Source organism: Mesocricetus auratus, unplaced genomic scaffold (genome assembly GCF_017639785.1).
Source record: "Mesocricetus auratus isolate SY011 unplaced genomic scaffold, BCM_Maur_2.0 Super-Scaffold_100028, whole genome shotgun sequence".
In the NCBI taxonomy this organism is placed as follows: Eukaryota; Metazoa; Chordata; class Mammalia; order Rodentia; family Cricetidae; genus Mesocricetus; species Mesocricetus auratus.
The window spans coordinates 3,520,021-3,541,464 of record NW_024429209.1 but is presented as its reverse complement, the minus strand read 5'-3'; the positions used below and the strand labels follow the sequence as shown (position 1 = coordinate 3,541,464).

Here is a 21,444-nt window from a genome sequence, read left to right as displayed (position 1 = left end):
TGGTATCTGATACCATAAAGATCTTCATGCTGGCCCTCTGTAGCACACTCTATTCAGCCACTGTTTAATCTTTTTGCAATTTTATAATATATCTTATGAATTCACTTCTTTTAATTTATTGATACTATGTTTTGTAGCCTAAGACACACTTTATCTTGGTAAATGTTCTGTAGAACCTTGAAGAAAAGGTATATTCTGCTATTGTGTGGAATGTTCTTTTAAATGTCCAGTTGTATTTTATGACATTGTACTTTTATTTCCATTATTGTTGTTCATGACATTGCTGAGTCTATTTCCTTCCTGATTTTCTGCTTGTTTCCATCAGTAAGACAGGGATATTGAAATGGCTGAGTATGATTGTGAATTTGTCTCATTCAAATCTGTCAGTTCTATTTTGTTTTTGGTTTGTTTTTGAGGCAGAGTTTGTCTGTGTAGCCCTGACTATGCTAGAACTCACAGAGATCCACCTGCCTCTGTCTCTTGAGTGCTGGGATTAAAGGTGTATGCCACCACTACCCAGCTTCAAGAAATGTTTTTAAAATAATTTGTAAAGATTTATTTATTTTATGTATATGGTGCTCTGTCTACATGTACACTTTCATGCCAGAAGAGGGTATCAGATTCCCATTATAGATGACTTTGAGCCACCATTTGGTTGCTGGGAATTGAACTCAGGACCTCTGGAAGAGTTGCCAAGGTTCTTAACCACTGAGCCATCTCTCCAGCTCAGAAATATTTTAAATAGTTCTCTCTGTGCATTCCAAGCTGGCCTGCAGTGTGATATGTGGCCTAGGCTGGTCTGGAACTCCTGATCCTACTGCCTCAGTCTTCTTTCTAGAATTTTTCAGTATCTTTCTTTTACCGTTGATACTAACTATGTAATAATAGATTTTTTTTTTTAAAGACAAGGTCCTATGTAATCTAGGCTGGCCTCTGGCCTCTAACTCACTTAATAGTTAGGGATGATCTTGAACTCCTGATCTTCATGCTTTCACCTCCCAAGTGTTGGGTTTATAGGTGTGTGCCACCATACCCAGTTTCTATGGCGGTAGGAAACTCAGGGCTTTGTACGTGCTAGACAAGCACTCTACCAACTGTGCTACAACACTAACTTCTTGATGTACTTTTTTTGTGGATTTTACAGTCATCCATTGGTCATTCCTACAGAGCCGCCCTTTTTGTCTAAACTTATGTCCTAAGATTCATTGTGTTTGTTTTATAATGTTTTACAATGCTCTGTCTTATGAACACAGAGCCCTGTGCCTATGAGGCAAGTGCTCTAACACTAAGCATATACCCCTAAATTTTTACATTTCTTTTTTATTCTCTGAGGTTAACTATATTTCTTTGATGTTTTCTTCTATTGACCAACATGTTTCCTAAATGTTTCTGTTGTTTTGCTATGTATTTCAGGGAAAGGTTTTCTGCAAATGGTGGGTAATTCTTGATTATCCACTTACATATGAATAATGCACTAAAAAGCTAAAACTGAGGATAAAGTCCAGTGGTTTCAGGTGATGAGAGTCTCACCTATTGGTAGTGTTGTCTTCTAATCTCTTACCTGGTTGTTGGTGTTATAGAGCAAGACAAGAGAGGGAAACTGTCTCATAGTCCAGTTTCTAGACGTTCACCTCTTTTTCAGTACCTGTGAGTCTTGTTTAGTTTCTTTAGAGAACAGTTTCTGTCATGTGACCCTTAGAATACTGATTGTGTGTAGCTTCCCACATGCTAACCCCTGCAGTCTTTCAAATTGCCTCCCGGTATCAGTTCTTGATTTATTCCTACTTTGCATTCTGCCTATGCCATCAGATGCTGTGTTTCCTCCAGGTTTCATATATCAAGTTCCTTTAAGTGTCTGTCTGCAGGTCCTCAGATATATTTGAATATCTTTCTATCTGCTGAGTCATTTATCATCCTTTCTCCTTTTGGTGTTTGTCTATTATGACTTGTGGTTTGTAGTTACAGACGACTTATCCTAGATGGAGTTTCCATTCTTTTATTCTCTTGTTGATCTGTGGTAATTCTTGATAAAAGAAGGGCAATAGGTAGCTTTTTAAAAAGTAATTTTGGAGTTCAGCAAGATGATTGAGTGGGTGAAAAGCACTTACTGTACAATCCCCAAAGCACACATAAAATACCTCTAAATGGGCATCATGGTACATACACTTGTGCACATATTTACAAACACGTGCTCAAGCAAAAAAATGAATATAAAATTTAAAACATACTGTGTATATGATGTGTTTATAGACATGTGCACATCATGGTGCAGGGTTGGAGGTCAGAGGACAGCTTTGTGCAGACAGTTTTTTCCTTCCAACGTTATGTGGGTTTCAGGGGTTGAACTCAAGTTGTCAGACTTTCACAGCACATACCCTCATCCACTGAACCATCTTGCTGGCTCAGATAGCCATTTTTTAAAAATGTATTATTGTATGTGTGTGTATATATATTATATGTGTGTATATATATATGTGTGTGTGTGTGGAGAGCACATGGCATGGTGTGCGTGTGGAGGTGTGGTGTCAGTTTCACTCTTACTGTGTGGGGCCCAGGAGCCGGGTGGTAGTGGTACACAACTTTAATTCCAGCACTCAGGAGGCAGAGGCAGGTGGATCACTATGAGTTCAAGGCCAGTCTGGTCTACAGAGTGAATTATAAGACAGCCAAGGCTACACAGAGAAACCATGTCAAAAATCCAAAAAATAAAAATAAAACAAAACAAAAAACTCTGAAAACATGTTAGATGTTATACTCAATGGTGAAAGACGTTTTTGTCTTCCCAGTGAAATATTTTTCTCTGAACGTTTAGCTGTTGTATTATTTTACTTTCTATTTCAGTGTTAACATTTATGCTGACAAAATAATTAAGTTTTGGTGTTTTTAATAGTTAAGTTAAAAGAAAACCAGTCCTAAGTTTTTTGGGGAATATCACCTATTTTATTTGTTAACTTTTCAAAGCAGATTTTTACATGCACTTCATTTAAATTCAAAATCTACAATAAACAAGAGTAAATATAATTGGAAAACTTTACCAGCTTGAGAGTGAGATATATATGTGTATATAACAGTACTGGACCTATATCCTAATTATCCTATTGTCTCTGTTAATTTAGCATAAATTTTACAGATAAGTTTGTCTGTTTTTTATAGTCTGTTCCCCTTCCCATCTGCCCTTTGCTATATGCTGCCTAGATTGGTTTTCATCTTGGTCTAAAACTCAAGCTAGTCTTCAATACAAATCTTTTTGCCTCATCTCCCAACCACTGGGTTATACTTTTCTTTCTAGCAGGTCCAAGGCTGAAATTACTGAGAAATACTAACCTCTGATCTTTTTCTTCCCCAAGGTTCTTTTAGAGCAAGATATATTTCATAGATCCTTAATGGCTTGTTGTTTGGAAATCGTGCTCTTTGCCTATAGCTCACCCCGTACTTTTCCTTGGATTATTGAAGTTCTCGATCTGCAACCATTTTATTTTTATAAGGTAAGGTGATTTCACAGTTCTGTTATGGTATGTATACCTCACATAAACACATTTATCTTAATGTTGAAGAAACACAGTTGCAATGTTTAGAAAATATTTTTGGAGGTGTTCTGATAATAATTATTCTTTTGGGGGTCTAATCAAAGATTAAAAAGAAAGGAGGAATATATTGAGCCAAATTTCATAATTTGAGTTCTTTTTCAAATCACTGACTTGCAAATGTGACCTGACTCAGTATTTAATTTCAGATTTCTCATTGTCCTAGGCCTTGCCTCCTTTAGCATGTACCTAGATGCTACTGTGGGTTTGAAAGTCTATCATTCTAGAGCCTCTAGGCCCTCTCCTTGTGCTAGAGTCATTAACTAACTAGTCAGTATTTTCTTAGAGAAGAAACATAATTATTTTCAAATAGTTCATTGTTCTTTGGCAATTTGAGAAAGGCAAAGTAGATTAAAAAGAAACTACACTGGAAGCTAGGACTGTATTCCTATTTTTGGACTATTCACCAGTTTGTACACATTGGACCTGTTTTATCTGTTAAAAGAAAGACATGAAGATTATAAGCATGCCTGTAATCCCAGCCCTCAGGAAATGTAGGCAGGATTATCAGAAGTTCATCCTTGGCCACAAAGAAAGTTCACAGCCAGCCTGGACTACCTGAGATCCTGTCTCAAACAACAAAACCAAAAAAAGTAAAAGAAATGTGTGTGATTTTATTTTACTCTGTTCTTTAACTAATTAATTTTGGTTCTGGAGATAGAACACAGGACCTTGCACATAGGAGTAAATACTCTTCCACTGACATAGATCTCATTTATTCTGTTTTTTTCTTTCCTTTTCACGTGTCTGTGTGTGTAGTGTGTATGAGTACATGTAAGCATGCTCACATGTGTGTGGGAAGGCATATACCTGTGCTCGCGCGCGTGTGTGTGTGTGTGTGTGTGTGTGTGTGTGTAAACCCAAAGTTGATGTTAGGAGTCTTCCTCAATGGCCCTCTTTTGAGGTAGGGTCTCAATGAAACCAAGATTCAACAATATAGCTAGCCTTGCTCCAGGGATCCCCCATCTCTGCCTTCCAAGATTGAAGGTACAGGCAGGCTACCATATCCACCAACTTTTATTTGAATTCCAGGGTTCTGAACTCCAGTCCCCTTTCTTGTGTAGAAAGTATTTTAACTGTTGTGCCAGCCCCATATGTGGTAATATTTTTAAAATGTTGAATTGATATCCTGGAAGACCTGTTCTTTTTTGGAGGGAGATGGAGAGGCAGTGGATCTGGAGGGAGAAGGGAGGTTGGAGGGCTTGGAGAAGGGGTCTGAGAATGCAGTCAGGATGTATTGTATGAGAAGAATAAAGAGAAAGGAAAAAAGGTTTAAAAGCATCTTGTATTTTCATTTATCATATATGCAGATACTAGCAGTTCATAGAATTATGACTCCGATGCTGTTCTATATGACAGTAAAGTTAGAGTCATTCATGTTTGTATGCCTAGACCAGTGATTGCTTGTTGGTCTAACCTCATTGTTGTTTCAACTTTCTTCTTTCCAGGTTATTGAGGTGGTGATCCGCTCAGAGGAGGGGCTTTCCAGAGATATGGTGAAACACCTGAACAGCATTGAAGAGCAGATTTTGGAGAGTTTAGCTTGGAGTAGTAATTCTGCACTGTGGGAAGCTCTTCATGCTTCTGTAAACAAAGTTCCTACCTGTGAAGAAGTAAGTCAGGGCTAAGCTAATAGCATTTTTGTTTGATTAGGTTTGGTTTGGTTTCTCAAAATGGGGTTTCTGTGTATCCTTGACTGACCTGAAACTCACTCTGTAGACCAGGCTGGCCTCAACTCAGAGATCCACCTGCCTCAGCACTTGTGGGATTAAAGGTGTGTGCTGCCGCCACCACCACCACCCAGTCAGTTTTTTAAATGAGCCTTTTTAAAGTAAGATTCATGTAACATATGATTCACCCATTTAAAGTGTACAGTTGAGTAGGTTTTAGTGTTTTGATATGTACAGGCATGATAACATCTGTTAGAATCTCACTACTTGGTTATCCCTTCTCTCTAATCTCCCTTTCTCCCCTTAAGCAACCACTAATCCACTTGCTGTCTCTATAGATTTATATAGTCATATAAATGGCTATACCCAAGTCCATGATACCTCATTTCTTTCACTTTCGTATATATTGCAATATGTATCAGCCTTTCATTATCAGATATTCCATTGAATATATATGCCACGTTTTGTTCCTTCATCTTTCATTTGCTAGACATTTATGTTTCCTTCTCTTGACTGTTCAGAGTGATGCTTTACAGCCAGGCCCCTTGCTCAGGAGTAGTTGGTCAACACAAAACAAACTAAGTGGTATTTTTATGGACTTTTGTTTCATTTTGCTTTATATTGGCAGTTTCTGTCTTATCGGTCTTTCACTTATTTTTATTTTCATTTTTGTGGGGGAGTTTCTTGTTTTGTTTACTTTAAAGAGAGAAAGAAAGTTGAGTGAGTAGGGAGGTGGAGAGGATCTGAGAGGAGTTGGAGGAGGGGAAATAAAAATATATTGTATCTTTCTTTTTAATTTACTTTTATTTTATGTGCATTGTTGCTTTTGCTATGGATTCCCTGGAATTGGACTTACAGATAGTTGTAAGCAGCCATGTGGGTGCTAGGAATTTAACCCAGTCCTCTGGAAGAGCAGTCAGTGCAAACAACTGCTGCACTATCCCTCCAGCCCAATCAAATTACATTATATGAAAAAATTTTAAAAATGGCCTGGCGGTGGTGAGGCACACCTTTAATTCCAGCACTTGGGAGTTAGAGGCAGGCAGATCTTGGTGAGTTCTGGGCCAGCCTGGTCTACAGAGCAAGTTCCAGGATAGCCAGGACTACATACAAAGAAAGCCTGTGTGTGTGAGGGGTGGTGTTGATGTTGCTATGAACACTCATACATGAGGTCTTATGGGCATGCTTTCATTTCCCTGGGTGTCTATGAATGGTATTTTATATAAAAATTACTGGGTCACATTGTAATTATTGAAGCTTTTGAAAAATGTTACATTTTATGAAGAAGTATAAAGGGAAGTGAAATAAACTAAGGTTTCTTTTTCTCCTAAGTTTCTATTACTGGGTTCATCTTTGTAAGATGAAGTGGTTTTTGTTTTCTGTAGGTTATATTCCCAAATAACTTTGAAATAGGAAATGGAGGGAATGTACAGGGACATCTCCCTATGATGCCAATGTCTCCGATAATACATCCAAGAGTGAAGGAAGTTCGGACTGATAGTGGGAGTCTTCGAAGGGGTAGGTATAACACTGATGAAAAATACTGGAGTGGGGGTGACAAAGACCATTTGTTTTTTTAAGAAGAAAATTTCAAACTCCATAGTATAGTAAAACATCTAATGTCTATTTGACAGGAAGCTCAGTGCTTTCACCCATACCTCTATGTGGCCTGTTATATAATTTCTTCATATTAAAAGCATTTCTGAGGTGGACCTGGTAATGCATGCCTTTGATCCCAGCATTCTAGAAGCAGAGACAGGAAGATCTCTGTGAGTTTAAGGACAGCCTGGTCTACATAGTGAGTTCCAGGACAACTAGGGATATAGCAAAGGATCTTAGAGGGGGAGAGGAGGGAAGGAGATGGGAGGAAAGGAGAGGAGAAAGAAAAAGGTTTTCTGGATTGGCAAGATTGCTAAATGGGTATTAGAACTAGTCACTGATCTTGACAACTTACGTGTGAGTCCCCAGGACCCCATGCTGGAAGTAGAGAACCAACTCCCTCAGGTTGTCTCTGACCTCTGCTTGTGCACCATGGCCTGCCATTCTCCTCCTAACTAAATAAATTAAAATATAATTAAAAAATTATCCTCTGCTACCTAGCTATATTCCCTAAAAGACTTATCTATACTTTTAAAATTATACCTTTTGAGCGTTAGTAATGTGAAGATTGTAGTGCAGTCTTGTTTTTCTTACGACATACCAATTGACATACTCAGCTTTTTTGAATTATGTAACTCTTGATTTTTTTTTGTTATTGTTGTTTTATTTTTGAGAGAGCTTCTCTGTGTATCCCAGACTGACCTCAGAGTTATATTCCTCTGTCCTCAGCCTTCTGAGTGCTAGAATTACAAAATAGTTGAGAAAACCTTGGCTGTTTTACTGCTACCCTGCAAATACTGGAAAAACTACTGTAGACACTCAATTTAATTAATATGCAAAAAGCTGGGTGTTGGTGGCGCACACCTTTAATCCTAGCACTTGGGAGGCAGAGGCAGGTGGATCTCTGTGAGTTCAAGGCCAGCCTGGTCTACAGAGTGAGTTCCAGGACAACTTCCAAAGCAATACAAAGAAACCCTGTCTCGAAAAATTAATGACATGGGAAGGCAGAAAGCATCATCTGACTTACTCTTTGTAAGTTTTTGTTTTGTTTTGTGGTGCTGAGGATCAAACTCTGAGCCTCAAGCCGTGCTAAGCAAGTGCTCTCTGGTAAGAAAGGGTATTTCAGGGGTCTGCAGACTCTTGTGAGTCATGGGCACTACAAGAATCTTCCTGTTACCTGAGGACTAATGAAAGCAGAACTGCTTTGTAGCATCCAGAGTCATTGAAAGATTTTCATTTAGCCACAGCTGCTTCCCCAACCATCTCTCCAATATACAGAGCCTCCACATCATTGCCAGAGTAATTTTTATTACCTATGTTATAAAAGTAGATTGACTAATTACCTACTAAATGTAAAATAGATAAGTGAGATACCTTCACCATTATATATGGTAGGTACTGTAGTTCAGTGGTAAAATGTTTGCCTTACATTCATAAAACCAAAAAAAGAGCACATTTTATACTTGTGAAATTGGCTCAGAAAAGTGGTAAAAAAAAATTATGGACAGTGATGTAGGATTGAGTATGTCTCATACTGGATTTGAGCTGGGTGTGGTGGTGCTTTATCCCAGTACACAGGAGGCAGAGGAAGGTGGATCCCTGTTGAGTTTAAGGTTAGTCTGGTTTGGTCTACATAGTGTGTTCCAGGCCAGCCATGGCTACATAGTGAGACCCTGTCTCAAAAGCTAAAAGCAAAGCAAAACCCAGAAATATGTAACCTGTATTACAGTTTATTTAGAGGCTCATAACTAATTAATAGTTTTCCTTGAGTCAAAGGAAACTTTGGACATAAACTTTTGAACCACGCTGGAACTATTGAGAGTATGCTGACTCTTGAAGGGCAAAATTCATTTATTATTTGACAGGTATAGTTATTAGTGACTCTCTTAGGTTTCTATTGCTGTGATAAACCACTATCACCAAAAGCAACTTGGGGAAGAAAAGGTTTGTTTCAGCTTATAGTTCTACTTCACATTTGAGTTCAGGGCATGAACTCAAATAGGGTAGGAACCTAGAGGCAGGAGCTGATTTAGAAGCAATGGAGGAGTGCTGGCTTGCTCAGTCTACTTTATTGTAGTACCCATGGGCCATAGTGAAGTAGGCCCTGCAACATCAATCAACAATCAAGAAAATGCACTACAAGCTTGCCCATGGGCCAGTCTGGTGGGAGCGTTTTCTCAGTTGAGGTTCTATCTTCCCAAATGACTAGCTTGTGTCAATTGACATAAAGCTAGCTGTTGGGGAAGTCCTGTGTATATGTCAATAAATTACTGCTGGCCAATAGGAATCTAGATAGGTGGGGCTAGGAGTCCAGGAGGATTCTGGGAAGGAGAAACACAAGAGAGTCAACATGTAACGCCATGGGGGTAGGAAGCCTGGAACTATTCTCCATTAAGAAACATACTTAGATTAACAATTATGGGGTAATTACTTAAGTCAGAGCTAGCTAGTAAGAAACAAGCAAGGCCAACAGCTTCATAATTAATACAGCGTCTTGTGTGTTTATTTGGGATTGATGCAGCACTAGAACCAGGCTGGCGGGAAAGCAGCTCTAGAACCAGGCTGGCGGAAAAGCTTCTCTCAAGGAAAAGACTTCTCTTAACAGAATGGTGTCAGAAGCCTGCATCGTAGCCCAAAACACTTAATTACCTTTAATCCCAGCATCCAGGAGGCAGAGGCAGGTGGATCTTTGAGTTCAAGACCAGCCTGGTCTATAGAAATAATTCCAGGACATCTAGGGCTACACAGAGAAACTCTTGTCTCAATCAGAGTGAGAGGGAGGAGAGAGGAGAAAGAGAGGAGAGAATGAGAGTGTCATCAGAAAGCAGAAGAGTTCTACAGAAGAGATTGCCACACATTGCTGTAACCAACCTGTTTCCACTGATGTATCTGAAAAAAACCATTGTCTCATGACTGTCTATAGTATGTTCATATGAAAACTTAGTAAAAGTGTTACCATATTGAAACATAGAATTTGGGATAAATTATATCTGTGTTCCTAGACCATAGTCACTCACATTTGGTTCTAGAATAAAATATCTCTTCTTCCTTAAAAAAGAACATGGAGTATTAAAACAGTCTGGAGAACCTTCGTCCCTACTGAGGGGCAGATGGAGGCAGTGCTGTAGACAAATAGCACTAGGAGAGGCCTACTCCCTAACTGGCCACATCAATCTACCTCTCTGCTTCTTTTTTATTCTTAATATGTTCCTCTCTTGGTATAAACAGAACTTCAGGAATCCAGAAGGATGAGCTGTCATAGCCCTCACACTCTACTGTAATGACTTATGTCTCTCTCTTCCTCTAGACTTGATATTCCATGAGGATGGAAACCATTTTATTTACTTCTGGATATCAAGTGTTTAGCATAGGAATAAGTAAACCTGACTTTAAGCTCTTTTCTTTTTTTTCTTTGTTAGATATGCAACCGCTATCTCCAATTTCTGTCCATGAACGCTTCAGTTCTCCTGCTGCAGGGAGTGCTAAGAGAAGACTTTTTGGAGATGACCCACCAAAGGAGTTGTTTGTGGATAAGATTATGGCAGAAGGAACAAAACTGAAAATTGCTCCTTCAAGTGTTACTGCTGAAAGTTTATCCATTTCCCCAGGGCAAGCTCTGCTGACCATGGCCACAACCACAGTAACGGGGACAATGGGACAGAAAGTTACAGTTCCTTTACATGGTAACATCTTTATCTCTACTTTATACTTTGGGTTAGATAAAAATATAAGAAATGTCTTATTAAGTGCTGGGCAGTGGTGGCATACACTTTTAATACCAGCACTCGGGAGGCGAGAGGCAGGCAGATGTCTGTGAGTTCCAGTCTAGCCTGGTCTACAGAGTGAGTTCCAGGACAGGCTCCAAAGCTACAGAGAAACCCTATCTTGAAAAAGAAGGAGGAGAAGGAGGAATAATGTCTTATTAAATTAGATTATATGATCTAACACTTTTTTAAAGATTTATTTTTATTTTATGTACATAAGAGTTTTGCCTGCATGTGTGTTTATGCACCATGTGCATACCTGATGCCCACAGAAGATGACACCACATTTCCCTGGAACTGGAGTACAGGTGGTTGTGAGCCACCATGTGAATGCTGGGAACTAAACCTTGGGTATTCTTCAGGAACAACAAATGCTCTTATTGAACCATCTATTCAGCACAGTATTTTATTCTTAAACCAAAATTCTTTTCCTTTAACTAACCCTGTATTTTAGAGAAGTTAAAATTTCACTGAAGAATTGAGAAAGAGAGATATTTCTCATATACTTCCTGTCATCATCCCTGTTCTCTCCCACAGCCTCTGAAAGCATCACAATTACACCAGGCCAGCATTAGGATCAGTGAGCCCACATGGGCATCACCACCCAAAGCCCACAGCTTACATTAAGTTTCACCTTTGGTATTTTACAGTCTGCGAATTTTGATAATGTATGACATGTATCTGCCTCCATAGTAGCATACATAGGTCTTACTGCCCTAAGAGTGTTCAGTCCTCCACCTCTTGTTTTGTTTTGAGCCTATACTATTTTTCAAATTTTCACATTTTGTAAATTTATAAGCCTTTCTGTTGTTAGGATTTGCTTTATTATCTGAGCTTTATAAATTAGTATTCTAGGGGAGATTTTTTTTCAACTAAAGACATCAAGTGCACAAAAGAGTAAAATTTGCTTTTTAAATTACTAAAGCAGGACCAGTGAGTTGAATCATCAGCTAAAGGAGCTTTCCTGAAAGCCTGACAACCCAAGTTCAGTCCCCAGAACCCACATGGTGGAAGGAGAGAACTGAGGTTCTCCTGCAGGATGTCCTCTACCCTCCACACACATAATGGCGCGCACACACACTCCTCCCCATAAACAAAATAAGTAAATGATGTTTTTAAAAGTTTTAATTGACCTATAAAAACATCACAGGCACATATGAAATAAAGGACAAGATTTTTTTGGTTGTCTGTTTGTTTTTGAGGCAGGGCCTCTATACCTGGCTGGCTTTAACTCACCATGTGAAGGCAAGAATGTAATTATTTCACTAGATCCAAGATAAATGATAAATGGGTATTTATTGGGGAACAGTTACACAGAAAAATACAAAGAACCGTGGGAGTGTTTCTCTGCCCTTCCTACCGGATCAGCTGACCCACCGAAAGACCTCACAAAAGAAACCCATGCCTCAAGATTCCCTCTTTTCGATGCCATCTGCCTGAGGCCACACCCAAAAGGTGTGTGGCCACCTTACAAGTTCTCTGCAAGACCCTTACAACCATGTACCTGGCCTGACCTCAAATTCACAACAATCTTCCTTCCTTAGACTCCCAAGTACAGAGATTATAGGCATGAATCATTATAGCTTCCTACTCAAAATTTGTTTCTCTAAATAAAATTAAGCATAAAATTATCAAAATGAAACATAATCTTGTTTCAGAAAGAGAAAAACAAAACTTCATTTCCACCATATAGTTACCATGTTACAACTGCCACCTTTTCTGACATATCGCTTGCTTATTCATTCATACACAGACATACATACATGTATATAAATTGACAACTTTACTGGGAACATTCAGCTTGTATCTCAAACTGAGAACTCTTGCTTGTGCATTCAGGTGTTGCCAATGATGCTGGAGAGATCACACTGGTTCCTATTTCTATGAATACAACTCAGGAGTGCAAAGCTGAGAGCCCTGTATCACTGACTGCCCAGTCATTAATTGGTGCTTCTCCAAAACAGACCCATCTGACTAAAGCACAAGATGCTCATCTGACTGGAATAAGCAAACCCAAGAGAACCGGGTCCTTAGCACTGTTTTATAGAAAGGTATGTATTCCTATAGCCTCTGAGAAGAATTAACTTGACTCAAGAAAGATTGAATACAGAGCAGTGGTGGCGTCGTTTTTTTGTTGTTTTTTTTTTTACTTTTTTTTTTAATATGCATAGCCTAAAATTTGCAGCTTTAATTTTTAAGAGTACAGTTTGGTGCTAGATACACTAACATTGTGTAACCTTTGTCACTGTCTATCTCCAGAACTTTTTCATCTTCCACTCAGAAACTCTTTACTCATCAAAGAGAAAGCCACCATCTCTTGCTCTCAACCTCAGGCACTCACCATTCTGTTTTTTGTCTCTATGAATTTGACTCCCTATTTGAAAGGTGAAATCACACAATAGTTTGTCTTTGTTGACTGGCTTATTTCACTGAGCACACCTTCAACATTCATCTGTGTGATAGCCTTTGTTGGGAATTTCTTTCCATTTTAAATCTGAATTAGTAATAGTTCTGTGTATATATGCACATTTTATTTATCTACTCCTCTGTTGGTGGATGTTTGTGCTGTTACCGCTTTTTGATAGTATGAGTGATGCTTCTATTAATGTTGACACTTAGTCTCTGCTTTCAGTTTGAGTACATTCCTATAGATGAGATAGTAATTCAATATTTAATGTGTCAGGGTTGTGGGCCAGAGGATAACCCTGACTGTCACTTTTTTTTTTTTTTTTTTTTTGAGAGCCTCTCACTGATCTGGAATTCACCAGGTAAGCTAAGCTAGCTAGCAAGCCAGTCTCAGGGATTCCCATTGGCTCCACCCACACCACCCCACCATACCCTGTTTTGTTTTTTAGTTAGTTCTGGACACTGAACCCCAGTTCTCAGCAAGCACTTCAGTGACTTGAGATGTTGTATTTCCCAGCCCTCAGTATTTGATTATAAAGCTGCAGGTCTGTTTCCTGCATGGCTGCACCACTTTACTGTCTTACTACCAATGAACATGTTTTCTTTATCAACAGGTATTTTCTGTGAGGTTTTGGGTTTGGATGGTGTGTGTGTGTGTGAGAGAGAGAGAGAGAGTGTGTGTGTGAGTGTGTATGTGTGTGTGTGAGTGTGTGTGTGAATGTGTGAGAGAGAGAGCAGGAATACACAAACTTTATTGATAGTACAGTGCAGCTTAAAAGAAGGGGAAACTAAGACACCTCCCCTCAAGCCCAAGAACAGGAACAAAAAGGGCTCTTCTAGATATTGTAGTAAAAAAGCTTTGTTGGAGACATGAGTGTTAAGTAGTAGTTTGAATTTTCATTTCCTTTTTTTTGTGGACTGAGGTACTGAATATTGAGCCAGGACATTGTGTATTCATTTTTATTTTGCATTTAGATTATTTCTATGTGTATGGGTGTTTTTCCTGCGTGTATATCTACACACCATACTTGTGCAGTGCCCCAGATTCATGATTTTCAGATATTTTCTCCCATTGTAGGAGTTAGTTTTTTTTTACTCTGTTGAGTATGTATATATATTTTTTGTTTGTTTGTTTGTTTGTTTTGTTTTGTTTTTCGAGACAGGGTTTCTCTGTATTGTCTTGGAGGCTGTCCTGGAACTGGCTTGGTAGACCAGGCTGGCCTCGAACTCACAGAGATCCGCCTGCCTCTGCCTCCTGAGTCCTGGGATTAAAGGCGTGCGCCACCACTGCCTGGCCGAGTATATTCTTTGATGCATAAAAATTCCTAACTTTGACAAGCTTTTTTCTTTTGAATATGTATATGTGCATATGTATGTGTGGATATGCATGGAAGCCAGAGGTTAATGTTGGATACCTTCCTCAATCATTCCCTACCTTATTTTAAAAATGTGTTTATTTAGGGGATGGAGAAATGACTCAGTAGTTAAGAGTACTGGCTGCTCTACCAGAAGACCCAAGTTCAATTCCCAGCACCCAGTAGTGGCTCACAATAGTCTATAACTACAATCCCAGGGACTCTGACACTCTTGTAACCTCCTCAGGCACCAGGCACACTGTAAACTGTGGAGCTGCCTTTCCAACCCCAAGAGACTTTTTGTTTGTTTGTTTGTTTTAAATAGTTTTGCTTCTGAGTCATTTTCAGGCTCAGAAAAACTCAGATCTTTACTACCTGGCATAGTAAATGATCCAGCAATTTTACTCCAACCCAAAGAGAATACACAGAGGCTTCTGAATTCTTAAAAAAGTTTGAAGTCATAATATATGATGCAGGTAAACCCTGCTTTTCCTTACTTTACATGTTGACATTATAGAGTTATAGGCTTGATCTTTAAAAAAAAAAAAACCTGTAAAGTAATTTTCCAAAGAGTGTTTTGCTTTCATCTATATTCTATCCAGTAGTGAACTAATGCTATAAAACAGGGAAAGTTTGATGATTTGATAATTAACAGCCTACCTGCCTTTTAAACCTTGGCCTATGGTAAGACATAAAAACTTGAGAAATGATTTGTTTTGTAACAATTTGTTTTCTTCTATCTTAGGTCTATCATTTGGCAAGTGTGCGCTTACGTGATTTGTGTTTAAAACTTGATGTTTCAAATGAGTTACGAAGGAAGATCTGGACATGTTTTGAATTCACTTTAGTTCACTGCCCTGATTTAATGAAAGACAGGCATTTGGATCAGCTCCTTCTGTGTGCCTTTTACATCATGGCAAAGGTATGTATAGGATGGGAGAAGGTCTTTGCCCTAGTTGCCTTAACTTGAAGCATCTATAAAAAGCTGCTGAGCTTGATTCCTAGTTTTCTTTTTGTGCTACGAGCCAGTGTTGTTTACCATAATTAATAATTTCTAGCTGCTACATCGTCTGGACTTTCCCATAAGTTTCCATTCAATAAGACTACAGTTTGCTGTGGACCATTGATCTGGCTCAGTGGATAAAGGTGCTTGCCACACAAACCTGATAGCCTGAATTTGATTTCTGGTACACACAGTGGAAGAGGAAAAAGGGAAACCTGACTCCCGAATATTGTCCTCTTGTGTTCACACACGTTCTGTGTCAGATGTGCTTCTGAGTTCCCATACACACCATCATTATCTGAAATTCTAAGTTTTTAAAAACAATGCACTGGCTTAAAGGAAATGGGAAATGTGAATAGCACATTTCCACCTCTACCTGTGACATCTCTGACATAAAACTTAAAGGTAAAGTGAGCATTACATTCAGATGAGTAAGGCCCAGAACAGAAAGTCACTTGGCTAAAGTTACCTAGTAAGTGGCAACACAGACTCTCTTCATTCATAATCTAGTGTAGGATGCCTCTGTTCTGTATGTCTTTTCTTTGATTTATATCATGCTGCTCTGCAAAAGTTTTGCATTTAGTTGCTACACCATGTTTGAGGTCACAAAATAACCCATCTTGCTTGTTTTTTTAAAAGTTTAACATATATGAAAAAAATCATTTAAACTTCTATTTTGACAATATATTGGCCAAACTAGCAATCTTAGCTAATGTATACAATTTTAAGACCTGATTTTTAAGTGTCTGAGGCAAAGGGTATGTTTCCAAACTCTTTTGTGATCTTCCTGTCTATACCTCTTTAAAATTGATATGTGGGAGCTGGAGAGAAGGCTCAGTGGATACAAGCACTGGTTACTCTTCAAGATAACTTGGGTTCAATTCCCAGCACCCAACGTCCTGTAACTAGTTCTAAGGGATCTGATATCCTCTTCTGGCTGCCTTACCCCCAGGCATGCATCTGGAACATAGGCATTCATGCAGATAAAGCACTCATACATATAAAAATAAAAAAATCTCTATGCAGAGTATTAACAAATGTTTTTCATTAAAATCACTTGTGTTTTTCCAGAAATCTGTCAGAATTCAGGCTTTTCCACTTCTAAGTTATCATTATAGAAAATGGGTTCAGTGTTAATTCAGGGAAGGAGTAATTGAAATCTATGTTATGATAATAGATAACAGAAGGAATTCCTCTTTGGGTTACTAATCTGTTTCCTTTCCTTAGGCCTACTGTGACTTCTAAGTATTATAACTCTTACAGACTGTCTTAAAACGTTCAAAATCTAATCCTGTAATAACTACTCAGTTCTTTTATGAATCACTGCAAGACATTTTCTGTCTGATAGTAGGTAGTTAATTTACTTTTAAATAAGTACTTAAAAGTAATAAAACCAGAGACTGCAGGGGGTTCAGCAGGTCTGCGTTTTCTTCTGCTGTTTTTCGTAAAATTCATTTTCATTATAGTTCTATCATACCAGTTCTAGTGATTTTTGATTAATGAAACTGTTAACTGTGTCCCCACAGGCCACAGAGACTGAACTTAAAGGTAGCAAAAAATTATAATTCTATGTGGTTTTTAGTCATGGATTGGCCTGGGGTTAATGGCTTTCTGCTCAGTACCAAACTATAATTGAAGTTTTTGTTCAGAGTCATTTTTCTTTCAAAAGCAGTTGATAAATGTAATTTTTTTATTCCCTAGGTAACAAAAGAAGAAAGAACTTTTCAAGAAATAATGAAAAGTTATAGGAATCAGCCGCAAGCTAATAGTCATGTGAGTTAGATTTTTTTCTTACTGTCTAAAAATACATTTTTGGCTATTTCTTTCCTGACAAGTCATAAAAAGTAGTTATTTGATAGTTTTACTGTAGTTTGAATGTTCTGGTTAGTAAACTCAAGAAGTAGGTTTCTTTTGTTTTTTAAATTTTATTTTTTTATTTTATGTGCATTGGTGTTTTGCCTGCATGTACATCTGTGTGAGGGTGTCAGGTCCCTTAGAACTGGAGTTACAGATGGATGTGAGCCTCCATGTGAATGCTGGGAATTGAACCTGGGTCCTCTGGAAGAGTAGTCAGCACTCTTAACCACTGAGCAGATCATCTCCCCAGACCCCAAGAGTTAAAGGACTGTTTAAAAGGAAGTTAGGTCCTCTGGAAGAGTAGTCAGCACTCTTAACCACTGAGCAGATCATCTCCCCAGCCCCCAAGAGTTAAAGGACTGTTTAAAAGGAAGTTAGGAAATCTGACTCTTTCTGACTCATCCATGTCATGCATATATTCTCACAATTTCTGGAGTAACTTATGTTCATTTTAGGAGGAGAGACATTTTTCACTAGAAAACCTAGCAAAAGATATATGCAATAATATTTCATTGTTTGTTTGTTGGGTTTTATTTTGTTTGTTTGTTTTGTTTTTCGAGATAGGGTTTCACTGTGGCTTTGGAGGCTGCCCTGGAACTAGCTCTTGTAGAACAGACTGGTTTCTAACTCACAGAGATCCACCTGCCTCTGCCTCCCAAGTGCTGGGATTAAAGGCGTGCGCCACCACTGCCTGGCCAATTTTAACTCTTGATGATAATCCATATGAGAATTATTTCCTAATTGACTTTATTTTGCTATTGTTTGGATTTTGTTTAATTTGTATCTCTTTGTGACTGAGTGATCCTTCCCCCCTCTGGCTTGTAGGTATATAGGAGTGTTCTCTTAAAAAGTATTCCAAGAGAAGTTGTGGCATACAATGGTGATTGTGAAATGACAGATGGTGGTAAGCTATCCAACTTAATATGCTATACATAATAAATCTTTGACTACATGGTACACAATATAGTAGGTATCAGATAACATGAACTCATAGGAGGAATGAGCAATACACTCTCACTGTTTGTAAAGATTTGTTTGTGTGTGTGTGTGTGTGTGTGAGAGAGAGAGAGAGAGATACAGAGAGACAGAGAAAAGAAGAGAGGAGAGAGAAACTGACTGGGTGCCTGTGCAGGCTAGAAGAGGGTGTTGGGATCCCCTGAGCTAGTGTTACAGGCATTTGTAATCTGTCTGATGTGGATGCTGTGAACCAAACTGTCCTCTGCAAAGGCAGTACATGTTTTTAACTGGTCTATCTTTGCAATGCCCACCCCCCCTTTTTTTCCCTGTATTGCTGAGATTAGAAGCCCAAAGCCTTAAGTGTGCTAGGCAAGCACTTATACCACTGCATTACACTCTCAGACCTAAAGACAATTTTTAAATTGCACATCTCTGTTCACTATAGTGTTGGGTTGATTAGTGTTCATTGTCAACAAGATCTGGAATCACCTAGTAAGCCTTCAGGCATGATTAGGAGGGATTGTCACAAGAAGGTACACTGGGTCCTGGACTGCATGAAGAAGCTAGCTGTGTTTACATCCATCATTCTCTGCATCTGACTGTGATGCAGCTGCTGTGACTTCCTGTCGTGATGAGCCATACCCTCGACCCTGTGCCAAACAAAGCCCTTTTCCTGAAGTGCTTTTAGAATATTGTATCACAGCAGCAAGAAAAGTAACAGGCAGGTGTACTGCAAGTTAAACTTTGAGGATCTCAGTCAACAGTCCCATAGTGCTAAGTTTTTGTGGCAGCACCACACCTGAGAGAAAACATTTAAAACGAAGGAAGGAGGAAGGGAGGGAGGGAGGGAGGGAGGGAGAGAGAGAGAGAGAGAGAGAGAGAGAGAGAGAGAGAGAGAGAGAGAGAGAGAGAGAGAGAGAGAGAGAGAAGCCAGACAGACATGATGGGTTCAGAGTTATTGTTCCTTGGTCAACTGACTCCATTATTTCTGAATTGTCAGGAGGCAAACATCATGGTGGACAACAGCAGGAAGGAGAGGAGAGAGGCTGAGAATCAGGGTTTTAGCTGTGAGCTTATAGGGGATGTTTCAGATGTGAACCATTTAATACTCGTTCAGAATTTGACTATCTCAGTGTTTATAGGCCACATCTACTTTTTACTTAAGCACATTATTCCTGAGGTAGTGCAAAATACATAAAAGAATAAACCAGGTGGAACAGCAAAAGCCACTGAATTCCCTACCTACTTATTCTGTGAAGTTTGTTTGCTTTTGTTTTTTGAGACAAGATTTCTAGCCCAGACTGATGTCGCACTCCTTGTGTATCAGAGGATGACATTGCGGCTCTGATTCTCCCACCTCTTTAGCACAGCTTTAAATGTTTGTGGCACCATGCACTTTATGGAGTGTTGAGAATTGAATCCAGGACCTGCTATATGCTGGACAAACACTACACCAACTGAGCTACAGCTGTAACCCAAAATTTGCTTTTGAAAAAGCATACACAGGGACTGGAGAGATGGCTCAGTGGTCAAGAGTGCAAACTGGTCTTTCAGAGCACTCAAGTGACTGTTTATTGTCCAGCAGCCATCTCACTGGCCTCTGCCTTCTTCATCTTTAAGCAGCAAGGATCATGGTCTGAGTCTTCTGAACATAAAGACTGGTGACAGTCTGCACAAAGGCCCCAGCTGCAGTCATTGAGCAGTCGCTTATGAAGCTGGAGGTAGCTTTCCCTAACACGTGTCCCAAACAGTCCCCATGAGACTGTACTGCTGCTCCCTCACGTTCTTTCCTCAAGTGTTCATCATGGGATGTAGAACTGTGTCTACTCATGACCATGGGATGCTTTTCCTTCTTTTCACCTGTAATTTAGTGAAAACATTAAATAATTTCAGTTGATTCATGTGATGAGATTGGCCTACAACAGCTATTACCAAGTTTCTGAGTTTATTTTCTGTTACTATATCAAGATACCTGGAAACTGTATAGTTAAGGAAAAAATGGAGGTTTATATCTTACACTTCTAAAAGTTGAGGGACCATTTCTGGTAAAGGCCTTCTTGTTGATGGGAGAGATTCTCTAAGAGTCTGGAGTCCTGTGGGTACACATGGCAAAACTGAATGGACTGTGAGCCACCATGTGGGTGCTTGGAACTACACCTAGGTCCTCTGCAAGAGGAAAAAGTGCCTGTAACCATTGACCCATCTCTCTAGCCCTTGTCTAGTTGGTTTTAAAGGGTTTTTATTTTTAATTTATGTATTGTGTATATGTGCCCATGGAGGTTAGAAAAGCACTTTGCCAGAATGTGCAGGCCCTGACTTGAATCCCCAGCACTTTGCTGTGGGAGATGACATCCTAATTGGATCTGAGACCCTTTTGGAGGTTCCCAGGAGTTGCATATCCCTGAACTGTTTCAGTTTTCTGGTTTTCCTAAGGCGAAGGCATGCTTCAGCTCTGTTGAAAATACTCATTTTTATATGCTGAATTTCTTTTAATTGGCAGTAGGTTCTTCACTACTGTAAAGAAACAGCCCGGGCATGGTGGTGCACACCTTTACTCCCAGCATTTGTGAAGCAGAGGCCAGTGGATTTCTGAACTGGAGGCCAGTCTGGTCTACAGAGCTGGTTCTAGTGCAGCCAGGGCTACACAGAGAAACCCTGTCTCGGACGGGGGGGGAGGGGAGGAGAGAGGTGATTCTTTTATAAGTAAGCTGAAGGGCTGGAGGGATTACTCAGCTGTTAAAAGCTAGGCTCACAACCAAAAATACAGGTAAACTGGAGTTTATATACATTTCTCTAAACAATGAGTAGCCTAAAGCTCTGTCTGAAGTGAGAATCTATTTTAGAGTGACAGCAACAAATAGGAAACAAACAGGAAAGCATCTTGAGCAAATATAGAATTCCTGTTATGCAGGAGAAAACAAAGAGTCCTAGAATGTGTTGTGGTGGAGTACACCTTTAGTCCCAGCACTTGGGAGGCAGAGGCAGTTTTCTGTGAGTTCAAGGTCAGCCTGGTCTACAGAACAAGTTCCAGAACAGGCTCCAGAGCTACACAGAGAAACCCTGTCTGGAAAAACCAAATAAATAAATAAATAAATAAATAAATAAATAAATAAATAGATAGATAGATAGATAGATAGATAGATAGATAGATAGGAATGTGCAGAACAAGTTCCAGAACAGGCTCCAGAGCTACACAGAGAAGCCCTGTCTGGAAAAACCAAATAAATAAATAAATAAATAAATGAATAA

General features: G+C 39.2%; 1 protein-coding gene across 2 annotated transcripts in view; it reads left to right on the top strand.

The window, feature by feature from the left end:
* The window catches only part of Rbl1 (RB transcriptional corepressor like 1), a 55,302-nt gene that overhangs the window by 20,892 nt on the left and 12,966 nt on the right, over positions 1–21,444 (top strand). For both annotated transcript variants that reach the window (XM_021235651.2, XM_005084597.4), the window contains exons 12-19: positions 3,348–3,485; positions 5,033–5,197; positions 6,640–6,772; positions 10,273–10,536; positions 12,457–12,668; positions 15,124–15,300; positions 17,083–17,154; positions 18,064–18,142. In XM_021235651.2, coding sequence (XP_021091310.1) covers positions 3,348–3,485; positions 5,033–5,197; positions 6,640–6,772; positions 10,273–10,536; positions 12,457–12,668; positions 15,124–15,300; positions 17,083–17,154; positions 18,064–18,142 — 1,240 coding nt within the window. The remainder of the gene's footprint in view (positions 1–3,347; positions 3,486–5,032; positions 5,198–6,639; positions 6,773–10,272; positions 10,537–12,456; positions 12,669–15,123; positions 15,301–17,082; positions 17,155–18,063; positions 18,143–21,444) is intronic.